Below are 19,405 nucleotides of genomic sequence, written 5' to 3' on the forward strand. Positions count from 1 at the left end.
CATACTAACGCGTAGTAACGCCTACGGCGCATTTGCGGCTGGGGTGAGGTGAATGCAGAGGATTTGTTCGGGCACCATGGGTTTTGCCATTTTGAAAATACGCCATTGCCTTAGAGTAGCTCACTAATGTTGGCTGAAGAAAGCATTAGTCAGACTCATTTGCTTTCACTAAGTGATATGCCCTCAGGGATTACGGGCCACGGCATACCCGGCCGCGGCACGGAAGGGCATTGGTGCACTGACATGAGGTCAGCCATGACTGCGTACTTGGTGATTGGATCGCAAATGTACATGTATAAGCGATTTTAGGTTACTCGTCTGCCCAGGTTCTACCGCATTAGATCAATGGCGATATGTATGTAATGTAAGCTTGTTTGTTTCGTAGCTCTGATTGATCATTTTGAATGACCAGACTGCACTGGCCTGGGTTGGTCTAGGTTAAGCAGTTGCTGATGATAGATACGCTGTACAAACTTGCAACTGTGCGGCCTACAAGCACCATTGTTTTGCTGCATAAAAATTGCATTAAAGATATGGTTGCACTGATTTTCCATGCCACTTCTTCACCGACCTGCTGCATGCCTGACAGATAGTGAACAACATGGAGAAGGTGGAGTTTTGGGACTCCGGTGCCGAGCAGTCTGCCATGGCGACATTACCTAAAGTTGGTGTTTACAGATTAAGCGCTGGTATGCGTTTCAGAATATCTTATTAATAGGTAACAGGGATGCGAGGTTGATTTCAATGATTTATTGCTAGGTGTATTGAAGTGAGTGCAAGTACAAGGCAGTTGTATAAAGCTGTCATAGCTTAACACGTTTATTAATGATAAAGGCCATATGCATAATTTAGGGCAATCTTTTCTGCACACACCGATCTATGGCCTGCTCTCTTAATAGCATTGAATGCTACTCAATGTGACCATTACATATGCACAGTTTGCCAAAGAAGCAATCACGATGGCCATGGCCTGTCTGCTGGGTTTCACAAGGCAGGTGAGTTGTAAAAAATGCATGCATGCCATAAATGTCATCCTGCTCCATTTAACTGTCGCCTAACTTACCTTCTACACTCATAATGTGAACTAAATGCTGACTTATCAAAGGCTGTAAGCACTTAATTCCTAAAATGCTCCTTGCCAAATGCTAAGGCCTGTGGATGAGATTTTACACGTACTAAGCAATCAGACAATGAAATTGTCACACTGTGTGTTGGCCAAAGTAATCCCAATAATTCATGTTACATAAATTGTTAATTTTTAAATTTGGAGAGTCTGCAAGCTTTTTAGTTTATGCCCCTTCCAGAGACATCGCCTGCTGCTACTCCACTGTCTGTTTTCCAAAGTTTGTATTTATGTCAGTCTAATGAGCTGACTGTTCTTTCCTTTTTCATCTATCTTTCTCAGTCCTCACATTGCAACATTTAAGGGGAATGGACCACATTTGGAGATATTGAGGTAGGCATCAGATATGATGGGAAAAGCTTACTTGTAATTATTGGTAAGCTTTTAAGGTTCAAAAAGACGCTAAGTAGCAAAATTTCAAAGTTTGCAAAAATGTGGCCTATTACGTCATTGCTTGATGGTGTCATGAAATGGTTTTGTGACGACAGCAAAACCTGGCAGCATCTGGCGGCCAGACCTAAAGAATATCTCGAAACACACCAAAGCTGACGTCAGCCGGCCATTCTCGTCGCGGGGGCTGTGTCGGGTGGCGGATTACTGGGTGGTTTGTTTGTGGATTTTTGTCTTGGTGCTGGCGGTAAGAAAAGCTTTGGTGGACTGCTTGACATACGCGACGTAGTGATCGCCAGCTTTTATGGCAGATTATTAATATCAACGCACGATATGCTGTGCTGCTGCTGTTGCTGCTATGCTGTTGATGATAATTTTGTCCATACTTTATTGTCGACCCATCGTTGCCTGCAGTGCCGTAGTCCTGAGATTGATATCATGTGATGCGCTCAGCAGTTACTTTCTTTATTATTTGTAACTGGAAATGCGGTGTCACGTGAAAATGAATAAATTTGCAACGTTGCTATGAATTGATTGCCAAAGCATCGCTATTGCTATGGTAAAGATGGTAAGATTGGGCTACCAAGAATTCTTTGTTCCTTAAAATTATTTATTCAGTGAATAGTTGACCCTGATATAACCATCGTGGTGCAATGACATTCTTGCCGTTGATAGCCCTTTGGCATTGTTGAATTCGTTATTTCGAGTCATTCATAAATTATAAGCTGCTTTGTCATAGGCTTGACATAGAGTAGTCAACCAATGTGGTACATTGTGTAATGGCTCGGGTCAATAGCTTTATTGTGGCACTATCTCAGTGCCGTACTTCGGTATAACATAATGAACATCGATACGGTTTTTGTACCGCAATCCATGTGGTTTTTATAAAAAATACATCATGAAAGATGGGTCAAGTGTGCTCTCTTGTATTGACACCCCATCTGACATATAATGACCAAAAACTGTGTAACACATAAACAACCAAAGCAACCGACTGACCAAAACACATACTACAATATACAAATCACTTTCAGCAAAGCAGACAACCAATACATGGCATCACTTGCTCAGCCTGTTTTGGGAATCCACACAACGGAGGTGAGAAAGATGCAAACACATCTTCCACTTCCATAGGCAAGCAACATGTTGTAGCGGTCAGGCTGCTTCACTGAAAAATAACGGGAAAATTTTTACATGTGGTGAAATGACACTGCAAACATGCAGACCTTGCAGAAGGCTGGAGACATGACAAGTGCATGTATGGTTGGATGGGCAAAATGCAAGGAAGTGATAAAGCTGCCAGTGCACACAAAGCTCATGATAAAAATATTATGAAGTGCTATCTGAGACATCAACAGCAATACTTTTCCACCTTTCTCAGTACCCAGCATCTCACGCAAGTTGCAGTGGCTTTGACATTGATGACTCACGATCAATGCTTGCCCACATTTATAAATTGTTAACACGGTGGGGTGTTATCAGCAATAATACAGCTCTATATTTTCAGAATTCTTTAGGGAAAGACAATTTTGCAAAGCCATATAATGTTGGCCTATAATGAGTATGTCCATTAGTGGGCTGCACGCACCAGCCTCTACTGCCAAAATAAATTGCCACTTCCAAACAAAAAAAAAATCCATTTAATTGCCAATTGGCCATTTCAGTTCAAAGCGCCATAAAACTATGGAATATTCCCTTTAACTGGAACAAGTTGCATGCATCATCATCTGTGCCATGAGGTAGTCAGCCATGTACCGTTACTTGGTGATGCCTATGCACTGCGTTTGCAGATCCTGCGTGTTAGGAGGCAGCAGCGCATCTACGTCATCTGCTCCACGGGATCTGCCTCGTGGGGCTTTGCCGGCGGTACATCATCCCTTACACGACGCTCATGATACACGATGCAACTATCGATGCGTGATGCAATGATCAATGCACGATGCAATGATTGCCTTAGCCACATAGCCCATATTTTCAGTTTTAAATGTTTAAGCCGGCGTAGTTTGTTTACCAGCGTGCTGAAAGCACGTTCGATTTTGACAGGTGTTTTTGTATGGCCGTATTGAGGTGATGCCGGGTGGGGCTGAGGTGATCGTTGTCGCGGTAAGGGGTAAAATCGCCGGGAAAAGGGAAAGCCCCAGTCCTCGATGGAGTGTTTGTTAGATGGGGGAAGCTGCCACCGATGAAAACTGAAGTCGTGGCAAAGGAGACGCTCCTCCGGAAAACCCGAGAACTGTGGGCAAGTCCCGGGAACCCTCCAAGTACGTCAGTGAATGGACGACGGTCATCACAAACAGCCAGTAGATGTACTGCTTGGCGATGCTTATGCGTACAATGAGCAGCCGCTATCTCCCTGCTGGCTGCGTCCATGAAAATAAAAGGGCGCGGCAATAATACATTTGCAAAATGTTGTAAAGTAATAGTGTGACCCAGATTTGAAGTTCCCAAACTTGTCACCAACAGAGTGGTGGAGCACTGGCTCGGCAAGGTATTGCAGAGCAGACGTGCCATTTTCCGATGAACGCTTCGGGCTGCCTCTACGCTGACCATGATAGTCATAATAAGGAGCCAGATTTGCCTGACGATTTTGAAAAAAACAGCTTGATGCGAGATACGCCAGTGTGATTTGAAATATTTGTCACAATATGTTAGAACCACGTCGTTCACATAATGTTCTATTTCGTTAACGCGCCGTTGAGGATCTGGCTGAGTCAGTACCGCTACGTCGGCGAGTGCACCATTGTCTTGGTCACTTTCTGAGTCCTGCGACAGAAATAGTTCGTCAGGACCGTATGACTGTGGGGAAGGTTTATGTATGCATTGAATCCCTAGGGATGTAAATATGCCGTATAACCTGACGTCACACGTTCCATGGATATTGTTCCGTGTGTCCATATGTACAACTCGCCTTCATGCCACGTGTCACAACACGCGATTTCTCCCCGCACACGTGCTCCGAGCAAGGCCCAAACTTGCCAAATCGAAGTAGCACTTTGCTTCGCACTTGTTTCCGAAAACCCGTTCATCTCACTGGCCCTGACCTCGGTGAGATCGCATCACGCCTATTCTTCACTTTCCGCCGGGGACCATCTTTGGTGAAATGAGGCACATCCGGGCCAATGGAGGACGTGGGGTGCCCCTACCCTCAGCTGCATCCCTGATTAACTTTTTTAACATCCCTAATTAACAAAACTGTTCCATGTGTAACATAATATATGGACGACGTCAAGATATATCTGCGATGAGCTTAGTTGGCATAAGGCGTTATTAGTGCCGGTTGAACTTCGCGTTTGTGGCAGGATTGATCGTACTTACTTTTGCGCAACGTTTAAATTAATGTTACATCGTACTTAGTTGAAGGCGATGATCGCCTTCCTCTGCCTATAATATTCTCGTTAACTTCGTCGCTTATGGCATCGACAGCTGCTGTGAAAGATACGCATGAAACGTTTGCAGTTGACTGTCCCTACTAGTGAATATCGTGTCTGCTGCGCGTCAAATGTGTTTGCCCGGAAACAGCGGATTTTACCAGCCACCATATTTGGGAGTACTTAGTGTGTGAGTACTTAAGGCGTTTTCCACTACGTAGGTGACGTGGCTGTGGGACGTCAAAGGCTCTTACGTAAGGGGGCGGAGCATCTGGCAACATTTTCCAATGAGGAACGGGGCTCGAAGCCCCACCCACTGAGGTGGCGTCATAGATACAGCCAATGGGGAACGCCTTTAATTCTAAATGTGGGCACAATTATAATATAAAATTATTATAAGCGCAAAGGAGTGGCATACTTGAATATGATTAGACTGAACAGCTATTTTCAAGTCATATGGCTAAAAACATCACTGCCGCTTACACTATCAACGTGCGATCGAGAACTGCCCATTTTGCTCGACATACAACATTTTCGACAGAGCAATGACCATTGCTAGGTGTTCCTAAGTAAACAGCGTGACCTGTTTGCAAGCAAACGCATTTCGCCTTTTGGCGCATTTAGGAATGGGCTTGGGCCGTGGCGTCATATGTAAGTCAGGTATCTACGTCATACATCGAATGGACTTACTCAAGTATGGAATGGGATGATGGAGAAGTGGCCCCGGAGCCCAGTTCCTTCTTGACTTACGACCCCGACTCCGCCCACCAATATGACGTCATAGATACGCGCCGATGGGAAACGCCTTTATTTAAATATGTGGTCAAGTAGGATCAGCTGAACCAACTCCCCCGGATGCATATAGTGCGTGGGAATGTGTGTGTGTGTGTGTGTCATTGGAGTTTTACGACGCACTCAGCTGCTGACGCTATATGGCGTCAGCCAGCCTCTCACCCTGGCAGGAAGGGCGGGCGCCGCGGGGAATCGAACCCCGCACCTCTGGTTTTCCAGACCCATAGTGGTAAATGCAGACTCGTTAACCACTACACTACCGACAACCCAGCGCATGGGAATGGCGCAAAGTCTCGGGACGGTTACGCGGCCGCAGCGTTCCCGGACATCATCGCCTACATGTGCGGCCTGCAACAGCTTCTAGAGGCCACCGATGCGACGGCTATTGACGCCAGCGTCGCACCACACAAAGCCAGCAAGGAAGTCCACGATCTCCACGTTCTGAAACACGTTTATACCGTCGGAGACCATGTCTGGACGCCTAGGGAAGGTTTCAAAAAGGGTGAGAGCCGAAAACTGGCGTCCGCACGGGAGAGGCGTATAAAATTCAAGAAAAGCTCTGAAGCTGGACATACAGAGTCCCGAAGGAGGGGGAACAAAAAGGTGTTATTCACCACAACCGCTTTAAGCCTTACAAATCGCTATCAGGTCCAGCCGCTGGCTGCGGCCGGCGTTAACAAACGTCGGGGCGGTCTATTCGAAGGAGTGTTCTGATCACACATTGTGCTCCTGAGCGAGCTGACGTCCCGCCAGGCGTCCAATTTCAGGGTAGACGGTCTGCTCCTAGCAGCACCGTCTCCCGCAAACATACGCATCCGGGACACTGCACCGCCAACACCGAGTGAGTCCTCGGGTAGATCGGAGCGTTCGCTTGTGACGCGATCTACTACGTTGGGTGGTGTGACGAGTCCAGTTTGACCGGCCCATGTACCGCCGCTCACGCTGAGCGACACAGGCAGCTCGTCGGTCCACCTCCGCCACCTGGGTCGGGGCGTCGATCTTGGGAAGGGCGAAAACAGCCGCGCCGGTTTGGGTTTCATGACTTTGTATGTGTGCAGACAATGGGCAGCAAAGTGTGAAGGCTTGCACACGACGGACACACGCATGTTGCTGGCTGCTTCGCCTGAGGAAATTCGTTGGTGCTACCATGACGACTGATTTGTGCAACAGACTTGTGCTGCTTTTGGTCACTGTATTATTTGCGCTGCCGTCGCTCGGCGTATTTTGTCATGGCTTGGTTGGTGTTGTTGTCCGGGCGACAACTTTAGATGTGTGGTAGCGTTGCGTGTTAGTGTTGTGATTTTGTGCGGTTGAGTTAACCGGCGCCCACCGGTTGAGTTGACCCGAGCGGGCCTCTGATTGGTTGGAATCCAACTGCCAAAAGTGAGTCCGTGCAGCGTGATGATTGGTGCAGCCGGGTGAGCTCAGCGCGGCGTGACCTGTGGCGATGTTGGCCCGCGTGAGGAACGGCATCAGGGGAGTGCGCCTGGTCATGGGACGGTATGTGGTTCTTGGATAAAAGAGTGGCATGTAAGCTTTGAGCATCCATGAACCCAGTGTGTGATATGAGTTGAGACTCGCGAAAACTGTAATAATATATACACGGGAAGCACAACAACAAGTGATTGTCACTCGAGTATCGCTTTGAATGACACAAATAGCGACGAGACGGATGGCTTTTCGCAGGCATCCTGAAGAACACAGTTCGAGTAGTTTGTTTATCTCTGCGCACGTGTCCGACAAATGTTCCGACAGCAAGCTTCTGCGATGAAAGCTGTTTGTCACAGGTTCCGAAAACAGTCTGTCTTGTAAATGGTATCTAGCCGGAGAAGCTTTGCCACGGGGCAATAACCAATCAAATGTGAGGCTTTCTTATAGTTTTAGGAGCGGTGAATGCAACGGGAAAGGATTGCGAAGAAGCAAATGGTCGCAACATCACATTACAACAAATCCACATGCCGCTCTCTGAGAATAGACCATCACGGGTAAAAACCCTTCGCCCAATCCACCCAGCATTCATATGTCAGTTCCCATTACCACTCACTACCAATTCCTAATCAGTTTTTCTATAAGTCACCCATCCGTTCGCTTTTTCAACAAGTTCGGTCTAAATAGTTCGGACAAACTTTACAAAGGCTAAGCCTAAGCTTGGTGTTTTGCGCTGCTCATTCCCAAAGTTGTGGAAATAGAGCTATTTATGAATAAACAAACTACAAACGGTACAGAGCGTTTGATTTCATTACATATCTGCACAAGAGTTTCTAAATGTCCCCTCCATATTTTTACCAAACCACACCTTAGGAAACCGTCAAATTTTCGAACTTTGAGCTACCTGTTGTATTTGGCACTTTTCGGTGGCCTATTTGCCTTCATCTGGGCAGCACAGAAGCAGTGGTGTGGCGCCACACGTTTATCCCACGGTGTCAAGGTTAATACATTCAATTTTGGACGTGACCCGTGCGCGTGCGGACGCGTACGCAGGGACAGAACCTTCGAAAATAAGACCACTAAAAGACAACAGATCTTGCCTCTGGTCTTCTAGTCGAAGTGCTGACGAGCGGACCCCGCTGCGAGCCGCATTGGCTGATGAGGGGGCCCCGCTAGGGGCCCACATCAGCTGGTGAGTGGGCCCGCGGTAGGCCCCCGCTGCTGGTGAGTAGGCCCCGCGGCGGGCCCCCGCTGCTGGTGAGTGGGCTTGCTGCTTGGTCTCTGCACACGTAGCTCCATGTCAGGTATCCCCACAGTAAAGCTGACAGCACCCGTTGGCAGCGGTTAGCCGCGGCACCCCTGCACTGGCAGCAGGGGCGGATCCAGAGATGGTGGCCACGGAGCTATGTCCCGCCCCCCTAGGCCTGAAGGGGCCCCATAGGCTCTAAAGTGGCCCACAGTCGACGGAACAGATGTAGTTTTTTTATTGAAACGCAACGAAATTGGGCATCTTGGAATTTCTATGTCGCTAAGAACAACTGCAAGCGAAAGTGGAGGGCCAACGAGAAGAGACAAAAAAATCTTCAGTGATTGAAAAAGTTGTTAATTTGATATTTTAAGCCCTATTACGCTGTCCAGGGGCCCTATGCTGTTTCCGGGGGACCTGTATGCCCACTTGTAGGGTAAATCCGATCGTCAAGGAGCCTTCCACGTTTTCCTTGACTTCTTTGCGTTTGCTCGGAGGGCCCTGCACTGTTGCTGTGCCCTTCTTGCTTGCGTGACGGGGCGCTCTCGTCAATCAGGGCCTTCCATGGACTCTTTCCATTCGTCAGAAAGGCTCTATGGGCTGTAGCCGGGGCCCCATATGTTAACATGACGGGGTATTCTCGATTGCTCTGGGGCCCTTTTCGTTGGTCTCGGTTCACCTACCAGCTCACTCGCGATACGCTCACAGGCCCCCCTGCATTTATTTAGGGCGTTTCCAATTCTAGGCCACTTGCTTAGGGCCCTACGCTCTCTTGTAAACACCTGGTCGCTCGGAGCCGTCCAAACTGGGTCTTTGGTACTTTCTATTTGAAGGGAGGGCCCTGCACACTTGTCGGGGGCCCCATCCGTTAACCTGTTCCGGCACACTGAATTGTTTGGTGACTGCACATTGGGCATTTTGATGTATGGCCCCACGCTCTTGTCAGGGCTATCTGATAGCCTACGCGGATACACTCGATCTTTTGGGGGCCTTCCACACGAGGTCTTGGATACTTTTTAGTTGCACGTCCTACGCTCTTGTTGGAAGCCTATCTGATAAGCTGCTCGGGCACAGTCTATTGTTGGACAACATCTACGTCGGATTTTGCGTACTTCCTATTTGAATAGAGGGCCCTGTGTCCTTGACGGGGACTCTGTCTGTTAACATGCTCTGGCGCACCCGATCATTCGGGGCCCTATGCATCGGGCCGTAGGTACTTCATGTTTGAACGGAAAGCCATACGTTCTTGTCGGCGGCCCCATCTGTTAACCTGCTCGGGCACACTCGATTGTTCGGGGGCCCTTCACATTGTGTCTTGGGGACTTCCTATTTGAATGGATGGCCCTACGCTCTTGTCGGTCGCCCCATCCGTTTACCCCTTTGAATTTAGGGCAATGCTCTCCTGTCAGGGGGTGTCTGATAAACTGCTCGAGTGCACTCAATCTTTCGGGGGCCCTCTGCACAGGGTTTTAGGTACTTACTATTTGAATGGAGGGCCTAGCGCTCTCGTCGCACCCCTTCTGATAAGCTGCTGGGGTACATTCCATCGTTTGGGGGCCATTTACATTGGGTATTGAGGGCTTCCTGTTTGAATGGAGAGCCCTACGACTACGCTCTGTTTGGAGCCCCATCCGTTAGCCTGGTTGGACGCACTCAATCATTGGAGGGCCCTTTTCATTGGGTCTTGGGGACTTCCTATTCGAATGGGGGTCCCTATACTCTTGACGGGGGCCCTATGTAATAACCTGCTCGGGAACTGGCCTTGCGCTCTTGTCGAGGGACCCTTATCTGCTAACTCCTCGGGCACATTCGATCATTCCGAGGCTCTTAATGCTGTGTTTTGATTGCTTCTTATTTGAATGGATCACCCTATGTTCTTGGCGGGCCCCATCTATTAAGATGCTCGGGTTGGTGGCGGATACAGACGGAGAGGGGGAAGGCACGAGACCATGCCCCCATGAACCTTGCCGAGGGGACCTATAAGCTCCAAATGGGCCCACAACCGGCCGAACGAACGCAGTTTTCTAACAAAACATTACGCACAACACAGTTGGACGTATTTGGGTCTACATGCGTTCAAGAAGGGTTGCTGACAGTAAAGAGTTGATAAGGAGACATTAATTCTTTGCTGATTGAGGTGCTGCTTGGGGGAATTTTTGGGGTTCATTGTGCTGTCCAGAAACATTACGCTGTTACCCGAACCCCATATGTCCACTTGCCAGGTCAATCTGATCGCCAAGGAACATTCCACGTTGCCCTTGATCTCTTTGCATTTTCTTGTAGGGCCCAATGCTGTTAGTGGGACTCCATGTGCTTCCATGCCTGAGCACTCTTGATCGATCAAGTTTTCCTCCACAGATTCTTCCCGTTCTCCCGAAAAGCTCGCTACGCTTTTTCCGGGGCCTCATATGCCAGGGTACACTCAGCTGCTCAGGGGGGGGGGGGGACTGTCATATAAGTACCGTTTTTTCACTTGCTCGGGGGGCCGTGTGCTGTTGCTAGAGCTTACATATGGTAAGACTCCGAGACACGCGATGCTCAGGGGCCCTCCACTTTGCTTTATGGCTCCTTCCCTTTGACCTCATCTTCGGAGGACTCCTCACTCCTGTCCCGGCTCTTGCTGTTAACCTTCACGGGCGCTCCTGATCGAACAGGGAATCGATCGCACAATAATTAATGGTCTGGGGTAATTCCCCTTTGCTCAGAGGGTTCTGTGCTCTGGCCGGGGCCCTATATGTCAGCCTGCCGGGCAATACGGATCGTTCAGGGACATACCACGTTGGTCTTGGCTTCTTTTTACTTGCTCTGAGGACCCTATACTTGTTGACAGGGGCCTGCTTGTTCGCCTCCTGCAGCACCAATGATCGCCCAGGTTTCGTCCCTATTGGCATCGGTGCCTTAGCCTAAGAGCGACAGTTGGATATGCGCCGATGAGCTTTTACACGCGACTGCCGAGCATAATTTTACATGCCCCGACGTTGTATGTGTGATTTTCCTTGGCTATTGAGTGTGTGGCTTATTATACTTGTGCATCACTTTCCTTTCTGCACTAGTCATGAGCCATTAGTGATTGCATCGTCCAGCCTCCTTTCCGTAAATAAGCTAGAAGTAAAGTTCGTTTTTGGTATTGGTGACATTTAGCAGCCAACTTCAGCTTATTTTGTCTGTTTTTCCGAAACAGTTAGCTTTAAAATCACTGGATTTTACATGATCTGTAAAACATGAGTGAACTCTATGTATGTGCATACGTAGCACGTCTAGATGTACAGGGCTGCGCACAAGTAAGATGGGTTCTTGTTTGATTAAACATGTATATATATATATATATATATATATATATATATATATATGTATTTATCTATCTATATCTATATCTATATCTATATCTATATATATATATATATACGTTTAATTTGTTTGTATTTTTTCAGCGGGCCCCCGAAAATTGGTAGATAAATAGCATGAAACGTATATATATATATATATATATATATATATATATATATATATATATATATGTTTTATGCTATTTATCTACAAATTTAATGGCCGGAATGCAAGCATATTTTAAGAGCGAGCCCGAAGCTCTAGGGACCCTACAGCGACTTCCCCCCCCCCTTGGCGAGATCCCGCATCCGCCCCCGACTGTTGGCCTGCCTATCGGGAGCGCCAGCGCGGAGCGGCGGCTCGGCCGGCCCCGACGCCGACCTCCGCTCGAGCCGCGCGGCCGGAAAGCAGTACGGCTGCCTGTCAGCGCCACGTCTGTTCGACGTTAGGCCAGGCAGGTTCGGCGTATGCACCTGCAGGTCCGCTTGTTTGCCTCATTGGTTCGGTAAGACCCACGCGCATTTCAGCCAGCGAAAATAGAAAGCTTTGCTGACGAACAGTCAGTGCTTCTGGCGTGGCTTGCAACTCCTGCAAGGCCCGTAAATTTCTTCAGAAACAGCAGTGGAGACCTCTGACAGAAAAAGAATGGTGGAACAACGCTAGACACACTTTGCTTAAGAGCACTAGTGTACAAATGGCCACCCATCGGCACAAACACTTGAGCACACAGACTTTCAGCATGTCAACATGTAAAAGAAATATTCACGGCACAATATTCACATGTATTTGTGATGTAGTCTCTCTCTCTCTCTCTCTCTCTCTCTCTCTCTCTCTCTATAGATATCTATATTTCTCAGAGAGAGAGAGCGAGAGAGATGAGAGAGCGAGCAGAGAGAGAGACAGAGAGCGAGAGAGAGAGAGAGAGAGAGAGAGAGAGAGAGCGAGATAGATATCTCTCTCTCTCTCTCCTCTTCTCTCTCCCTCTCTCTCTCTCTCTCTCCTCTCTCTCTCTCTCGCTCTCTTCTCTCTCTCTCTACTCTCTCTCTCTCTCTCTCTCTCTCTCTCTCTCTCTCTCTCTCTCTCTCTCTCTCTCTCTCTCTCTCTCTCTCTCTCTCTCTCTCTCTCTCTCTCTCTCCCTCCCTCCCTCTCTCTCTCTCCCTCTCGCTGGAAAGCTGAAAAAGAACCGTCACTAACGCCATGCACACTTTCAGCGAAACACATAATGAACAATTAATACTTGATAGTTGACGCTATGTCGCCACTTCATACTGCAACCAGACGTTCTCCCTTTTGCTGTCAGGGTCTTGCGCCAGCTGCCTCCAGAGGCGCTTCGGCATACCAGCGTACCACTCGTTAACCTTGGCCGTGGATCCGTCCGATCCACGCCTTTGGAGAGAAGGGCCTTAAGGTCACTGGGGCTCATGGTGCGTCGCGCTGTCACTCGCGGGGTGTGCAGCGGGCCCCCTAGCGCAGTGTCAGGCAGCTCCCAGGCCCAGTCACAGCCGATTGGGCCCATCTGACGAAGCGCCCCCTTCGGGTGGATGTAGTCGCGTCACTGCACCAGATACGGTGTGGAAACCCATGGTCGCCCTCAGTCTCCGTCTTCAGCAAGGCTGGAAAAAGCTACTCGCTGTGATCTGTCGACTTCTGCAAGCTTCTGGTGGATGACCACTCTACAAGGAAGTAGTTCGAAGCTGTTCTTCAGAACCTACCGTGTAGATATGATGTCGGTGCCGAGATACGGCATCATCTTTCGGATGGATTTCAATTGTTGTTTTTTTTTCATGATGACGCAGTTAACCTTTGCGATACCGTTTGATTTTTTTCCTGACTGTATCCTCAGACTTCACTCTATCTTAAGATTCAGCTCAGACTCGTATATCAGAAACTTCTCCCGTAGGAGCAAAATGTTGCTCCTCGCGAACGTAGACCTAATAATTTGTTTTTGCCAACGGAGCAGAGCTCCCCTTACGTGCAAAGTACTTTCAATAGAATGCAACAAACACACATCACACCGTGGTAAGAACATAGATAATGAATAGCACGTATCAAAGCTAAGTGAAGACGCTACAGAGCTGTAACATACGTGATAACATGAAGTCTTAAAAAATGACCAAACTGTCCTGAAAGATATCCACGCTTTTGTTGCTAGCTGAAAGTGTTCACAAGGCTTGGCAGTCTGCAAAACAAGCCGCGCTGTACTGTCTGCACACGTGCGAAATACAGCGAACAGAGTTTGGGTGTGGGCCGCTCGAGGCAGCCGAGGCCGGGGGAAACTGCTGGGCAGGATTTGAGAGTTCGCGTTTCCTTACAAGATGCTTGCCAGAGCGAGTAAATCGTGCCGCACTCTTCGTGCTGCCCGGGAAGGGATTTGAAATGAAACGGAAAGCTTTCACAAGAAAGAGAAACTGTTTGCTCGAAAATTGCGTGGCTGTGTAGCCAAGGCAGAAACTTGCGCCTGCACTTGATTGACCCGCGCTGTGAGGGGGTTTCCACCAATCTCCCCCTTCTGCCCAGACCACGCTAGAATATTCTAAATCTGATCGCACAGTTACAAAATGCGCAGCCATCACTGCGCTTCGGCTGATCTTTGGCCTGCTGGTGCCAGCTTGGAAGGACTGAATAAAGAGACCAAGTGCTTGATCGCCCGTACTGATTATGTCAGAGGCATAAGTTAGAAGCAGAAGTTAGCTTTGTATTCACTGTTATGCCAAGGTCCCTAATTCAACACCTATGTTCAAGCTCAGTTCTATCGATAAAATGCTTGCTCTTGACGGGAGCACGACTAAGGGTCGTACTGAATGTCTTACACTTTACAGGATTGAAATTCAGCCTCCACCTGACCGACCACGTTAGCAGATGATCCAGGTACTTCTGCAGCAACAGGCCGTCTGCTGGGGGCGTAGTTCTGCGGATATTTTTTATCATCATATTTTTATCATATTCTTATTTTATCATCGGTGCACAAAAGGCACCTTGATTGAATGACGCACGAAAGATCGTCCATGAACAGTGAAAGAGGAGTGAGGGAGGCCGAGAGTAATTCTTCCGGAACACCGGAGGCCACCACTTTCCAATGAGACGTTTTTCGGTTCATGATAACCCTCTGCCGTTTGTCGGACAGATACGAGACAAAACCGTTGTGATACAGATTCCCTCAAACTCTGTGAATTTTAGCTTGTGGATCAGGAGCTCACAGTTAATGCTCCGAAAAACAGCCGAATAATCATGGTAAATGGTATCCGCCGGGTATCCGTCAGACATGCCCGCCCGATCCGACTGAAGGTTAAACACATAAGTTCGTGCTGCACAAGCGCCAAGGGAAAAGACATGCTGATGGAAGACACTGGTGGGACGTGGCGGGACAGCACATCATACGCAGCCCGCTCCAGTTTTGTTCCCGAACGCAGGGAGCAGGGATTTGCCCATACAATTTGACGGCTGCTTTGTGTCCCTTTCTTGAAAATTGGTACAATGTTTGCCTGCCTCCACCTTCCCGGGAAGACACCAGAGCTCATCGAGAGGGTACAAATATTGGTGAGCGGAGCAACTGACTCGTCCGCGCACTCGGTGATTATGGGGGCACTGATATTGCCAGTCTCACAGACCTTTTGGGACCAAACTTAGCTATTGCGTATCGCACGACTGCCTCAGAGACTCGCGGCTGGCTCAGTGACTCGCGGCTGGCTCAGAGACTCGCGGCTGGCTCAGTGACTCGACTGGTAGCAGGGCGAAGCTGGAGGATTTTGCACACGAAGATTAGCAGATTTCAGAGCAAAGGCGCCACGCAACACGGCAGCGCCACCCATGACATCCGATACGAGAGTCCGCTCAAAGTCATACAACACTGGTGATATAGATGAGACAGCAGTACTTCCCTGTCCCTCGGAGAAAAACCAGGGGAATGGAGGTATAGATGCGTTGATTTTTTTTGACAACATGCCTTTTTCGAAACAAATAGCAGAAGATAAAAGAATGCCGCTGAAATATCAACGCATCTATGTCTTTATTCTACTGGTTTTTCTCAAAGGAATACAGCTGCTACTGCTGTCTAATGTATGGAATAATGTTCCTCACAAGTTCACGTAACAAGTTATGTAAGACTGGTGAAATGCATGACTTCGCGACACATTAAAAAACGGCCGACACCACCTGGGACTAATCTTGAAATCGTCGATGATTTAATGTAAATATTGAGAGCACTTGGATTTGGACACGGGCTTTAAAAAACATTTCCTGTCCGCACACCCAACGGCGGTTACTGCACCGGGGTTTCCCCGCAGTCGTCGGAAAGCTGCCTCTTTCAGCCGAAGAGCAGCTAGCACCGCACCGTCGAACCAGGGGGGGGGAGGGGCGGTCGGCGCCGGAGGATCACCGTGGAGATGTGGGTGGCGGTGGCCGACTCAAGCAGTTTGCAGGAGGTGCCAAATGCTTGGTCAACTCCGGACGTCGTCCATCAGCCCCCATGGGATCGGAGAAGGATTCCGGCGCAGACTGTCGAAGCCAGCCCTCTTGTGGTTGAACGCAGTGCGCCAATAGGCCGACTGCTTACCGGTGCATTGAGTTTGGCGGTGGTGTTCTTGTGGTCTGAGTTCAGAAGATCGTCTTGCACATCGACCTATGACGGCATGTGTCGGGATAGCGCTAGGTCCCGAATGTTCTCTCTCCGCTTGTGGTCTGGGTTCAGAAGACCGTCTTGCACATCGACCTATGACAGCACGCGTCGGGATAGCACTAGGTCCAGAATGTTCTCTCCTCGCTTGTGGTCTGACTTCAGAAGACCGTCTTGCACATCGACCTATGACGGCATGCGTCGGGATAGCGCTATGTTCAGAATGTTCTCTCCTCGCTTGTGGTCTGACTTCAGAAGACCGTCTTGCACATGACCTATGACGGCATGCGTCGGGATAGCGCTATGTTCAGAATGTTCTCTCTCCGCTTGTGAGTTGGCAGACCCACTGCTTCAGATCCACAAAGCCGCACATTTTGAAGTAACCTCTGATCTCTCCTCGCGTTACGAAGATGGATCTCGTTGGCCAAGATAAACGGACAACCGTTACCTCTGGCTCCGTGCTGAGCAGCACTATGGTGCAAAGAAAATCCGGGCCACATCGGCCGGACATCCCAAACGTGTGTCATTGAACGAAACGGAAAACAAGTGTTGCAGCGCTAATCGGCTTCCGTATACACCCGACAAGTGAGGGCATATTTGCTTACACGTGCGCCAAAAGGTAGTAAATTCTACCAAATGCTCTGCTCAAGATACCCACTTAATGGTTATTAAAACAAGCTGCGTTTGATTTTACTGCCGCCATTGTATTGCAACGAACACCATGCTGCCGTAAGCCAAAGCGACCAACCACTGACTGGTGAACAGATGTCCAGCCGCAACGGCTATTCCCTCCGGACGGCTGTAACAATATATATATATATATATATATATATATATATATATATATATATATATATATATATATATTGATGGGCATCCATCCGTCATACGGGAGAGGTCTAATGAACGACTGTGACTGGCTATTTGGTCGCGACATCAGCCTTACGAATCCCTAAAAACGCTGTCTTGTTTCTATTTTTCGTACACCGGAGGCTCATAGAAGTCGTCTTCGCCACCATTGCCCTCGAAGTCGTACAGCCAGGGATACTGCTTGGGACAGCTCAAGCACGTGGTCATGTACCTGGAAAGAAAGAAACACCTTAAATCGGCACACCATTGGCACCTTCACAGATGATGGGTCACATAGGACAGTCGCAATGGCCTTATTACTTGGAGAAAAAAAGGAAAATGGAGACATAGACGCGGTGATATTTAGGCAACCGGCCTTTATTGAAATAATAACAGAAGTAAATTGTCTCTGTTTACCAGAAGTATGTATCTACACACACACACACACACATATATATATATATATATATATATATATATATATATATATATATATATATATATGAATATCACAATGGATGTACCAGAAGCAGAAGTAGTCTCTCCATTCTCCTGTTTTTTCTCCGAGGAATAACGCTATTACTACCGTCTTATCTATGTGAGTAATGTTCCTCGCAAATGCACTTCAAAACGTACGTGATGGTGGTTCGGCATTACAAACTTCAGACATATCCATTAAATGTGCAAAACTGAGCCATGAACCGGCCCGTGCCGGCACGAACCCACGTATGCATGTGCCGGTTTAGGGCCGGCCGCAGTTGGTTAGAAGCGCCGCTGCTACGGCTTTCGACATGGTACAGACCGACATGGTACGGCTTTCGACATGGTACATGGTACGGACCGACATGGTACGGCTTTCGACATGGTCAGTACAGACCGACATGGTAAGGCTTTCGACATGGTACAGACCGACATGGTACGGCTTTCGACATGGTACAGACCGACATGGTACGGCTTTCGACATGGTACAGACCGACATGGCACGGCTTTCGACATGGTACATGGTACAGACCGACATGGTACGGCTTTCGACATGGTACATAGTACAGACCGACATGGTACGGCTTTCGACATGGTACATGGTACAGACCGACATGGTACGGCTTTAGACATGGTACATGGTACAGACCGACATCGCCGCGTGTGCCAGCGAGGTGAAGGCGTGGCAGTTAAGGAATTGTTCAAACTCTCGCCGTAACTGACCCGGCAGCAAAAAACACTAAAATACTGCGACGCTATCTGTGAATCGTGATGCCTGGCGGATCACTTGCAAACGGCAGGACTGGTCAACGTCGAACCGACCCAAGAATGTCCCACGGAAACATGATGCAACGAGCCGCCCCCTCGCTGCCGTCAGACACGGCGCGCCCGTCTCAGCCCAGCGTCGAGACCATGACCCGGCAGGTGCTACTTACCTCGTGCCCGGCAACCAGGACGGGTCCACGTCCTTAGGCGGCTTGAAGAGCACGCGGCACGTGTTGGGCCGGTTGCAGGCCGGCGCCGGCGTGTTCTGCCGCTTGCGGCAGTCCCAGTCGTCCAGCTGCGTCAGCTGATTGAGCGGCACCGGGTCCGACATCCAGAAGAGCGCCTGCGTCATCGTCACGAACCAGACGTCGTCCCTGATGGCGACGATCGGACAGCGTGTCAACGGGGGGTCATCGGGGTGGGGGCCAAGGGGGGGGGGGGGGGCGGGAGCTGCTGCATTATTATTGCGCGGGCCAGGAACTTAGACAATGGGCAGAGCATTATTAAGCGTTTCCTCAAGCGTCGGTACGCAAATCTTGACAACAGTTTAAGAGTTTCGGTCACAACTACTACCCAGGTGGCAAAGAAAGGCAATTGATGTGACAGTCCTCCATGAGTAAAAAAGTCTCGTTAATGCTGGCGCTGTTCATTTTTTTCATTTTGTCAATGGGATATGCGGTAGCGAAAGAAGTTAAAACGGGAATGATATGTTGTTAAGGGAGTTGATCATTCAGTGGATAACAAAAGTTCGCAGGTGAAGCTGCTTGCGAACACGAGGCCGAACCACACAGTCCGTGGCGGCCCTAAATCGAGCTGATGTCATCCGACACAGCTGAGCAACAAGAGTACCGCGGACGTGTGGCCAGCGACCAAAAAGCCACTCACTTTTGGCTAACCCACTGCAGGAATAAGTTGAGTCCGTCGATGAGGTTCTGCTCGTTGAACCAGTTAGTGTGGAAGGAGAGGATGTAGGGAGCGCGGTTCTGGTCGTAGTGGCGACTGAAGTCTTCCTTGAACCAGGCCAA

At 48.9% G+C, this 19,405-nt stretch overlaps 1 protein-coding gene across 1 annotated transcript in view; it reads right to left on the reverse strand.

Annotated features, from left to right (window-relative positions):
• Positions 1-16,969: 16,969 nt before the first annotated feature.
• The window catches only part of LOC119107161 (chitin deacetylase 1), a 21,598-nt gene continuing 19,162 nt past the window's right edge, over positions 16,970-19,405 (reverse strand). Inside the window, exons 8-10 of the mRNA XM_037230544.1 lie at positions 19,266-19,405; positions 18,551-18,754; positions 16,970-17,367 (exon numbers count right to left, since the gene is read on the reverse strand). The exon at positions 19,266-19,405 is cut by the window's right edge and continues 107 nt beyond it. Of these exons, the coding sequence (XP_037086439.1) occupies positions 17,259-17,367; positions 18,551-18,754; positions 19,266-19,405 (453 nt within the window). The 3' untranslated portion in view covers positions 16,970-17,258. The remainder of the gene's footprint in view (positions 17,368-18,550; positions 18,755-19,265) is intronic.

This window comes from Pollicipes pollicipes, unplaced genomic scaffold, assembly GCF_011947565.3.
Source record: "Pollicipes pollicipes isolate AB1234 unplaced genomic scaffold, Ppol_2.1 Scaffold_6686;HRSCAF=7923_pilon_pilon_pilon, whole genome shotgun sequence".
Taxonomy (NCBI): Eukaryota; Metazoa; Arthropoda; class Thecostraca; order Pollicipedomorpha; family Pollicipedidae; genus Pollicipes; species Pollicipes pollicipes.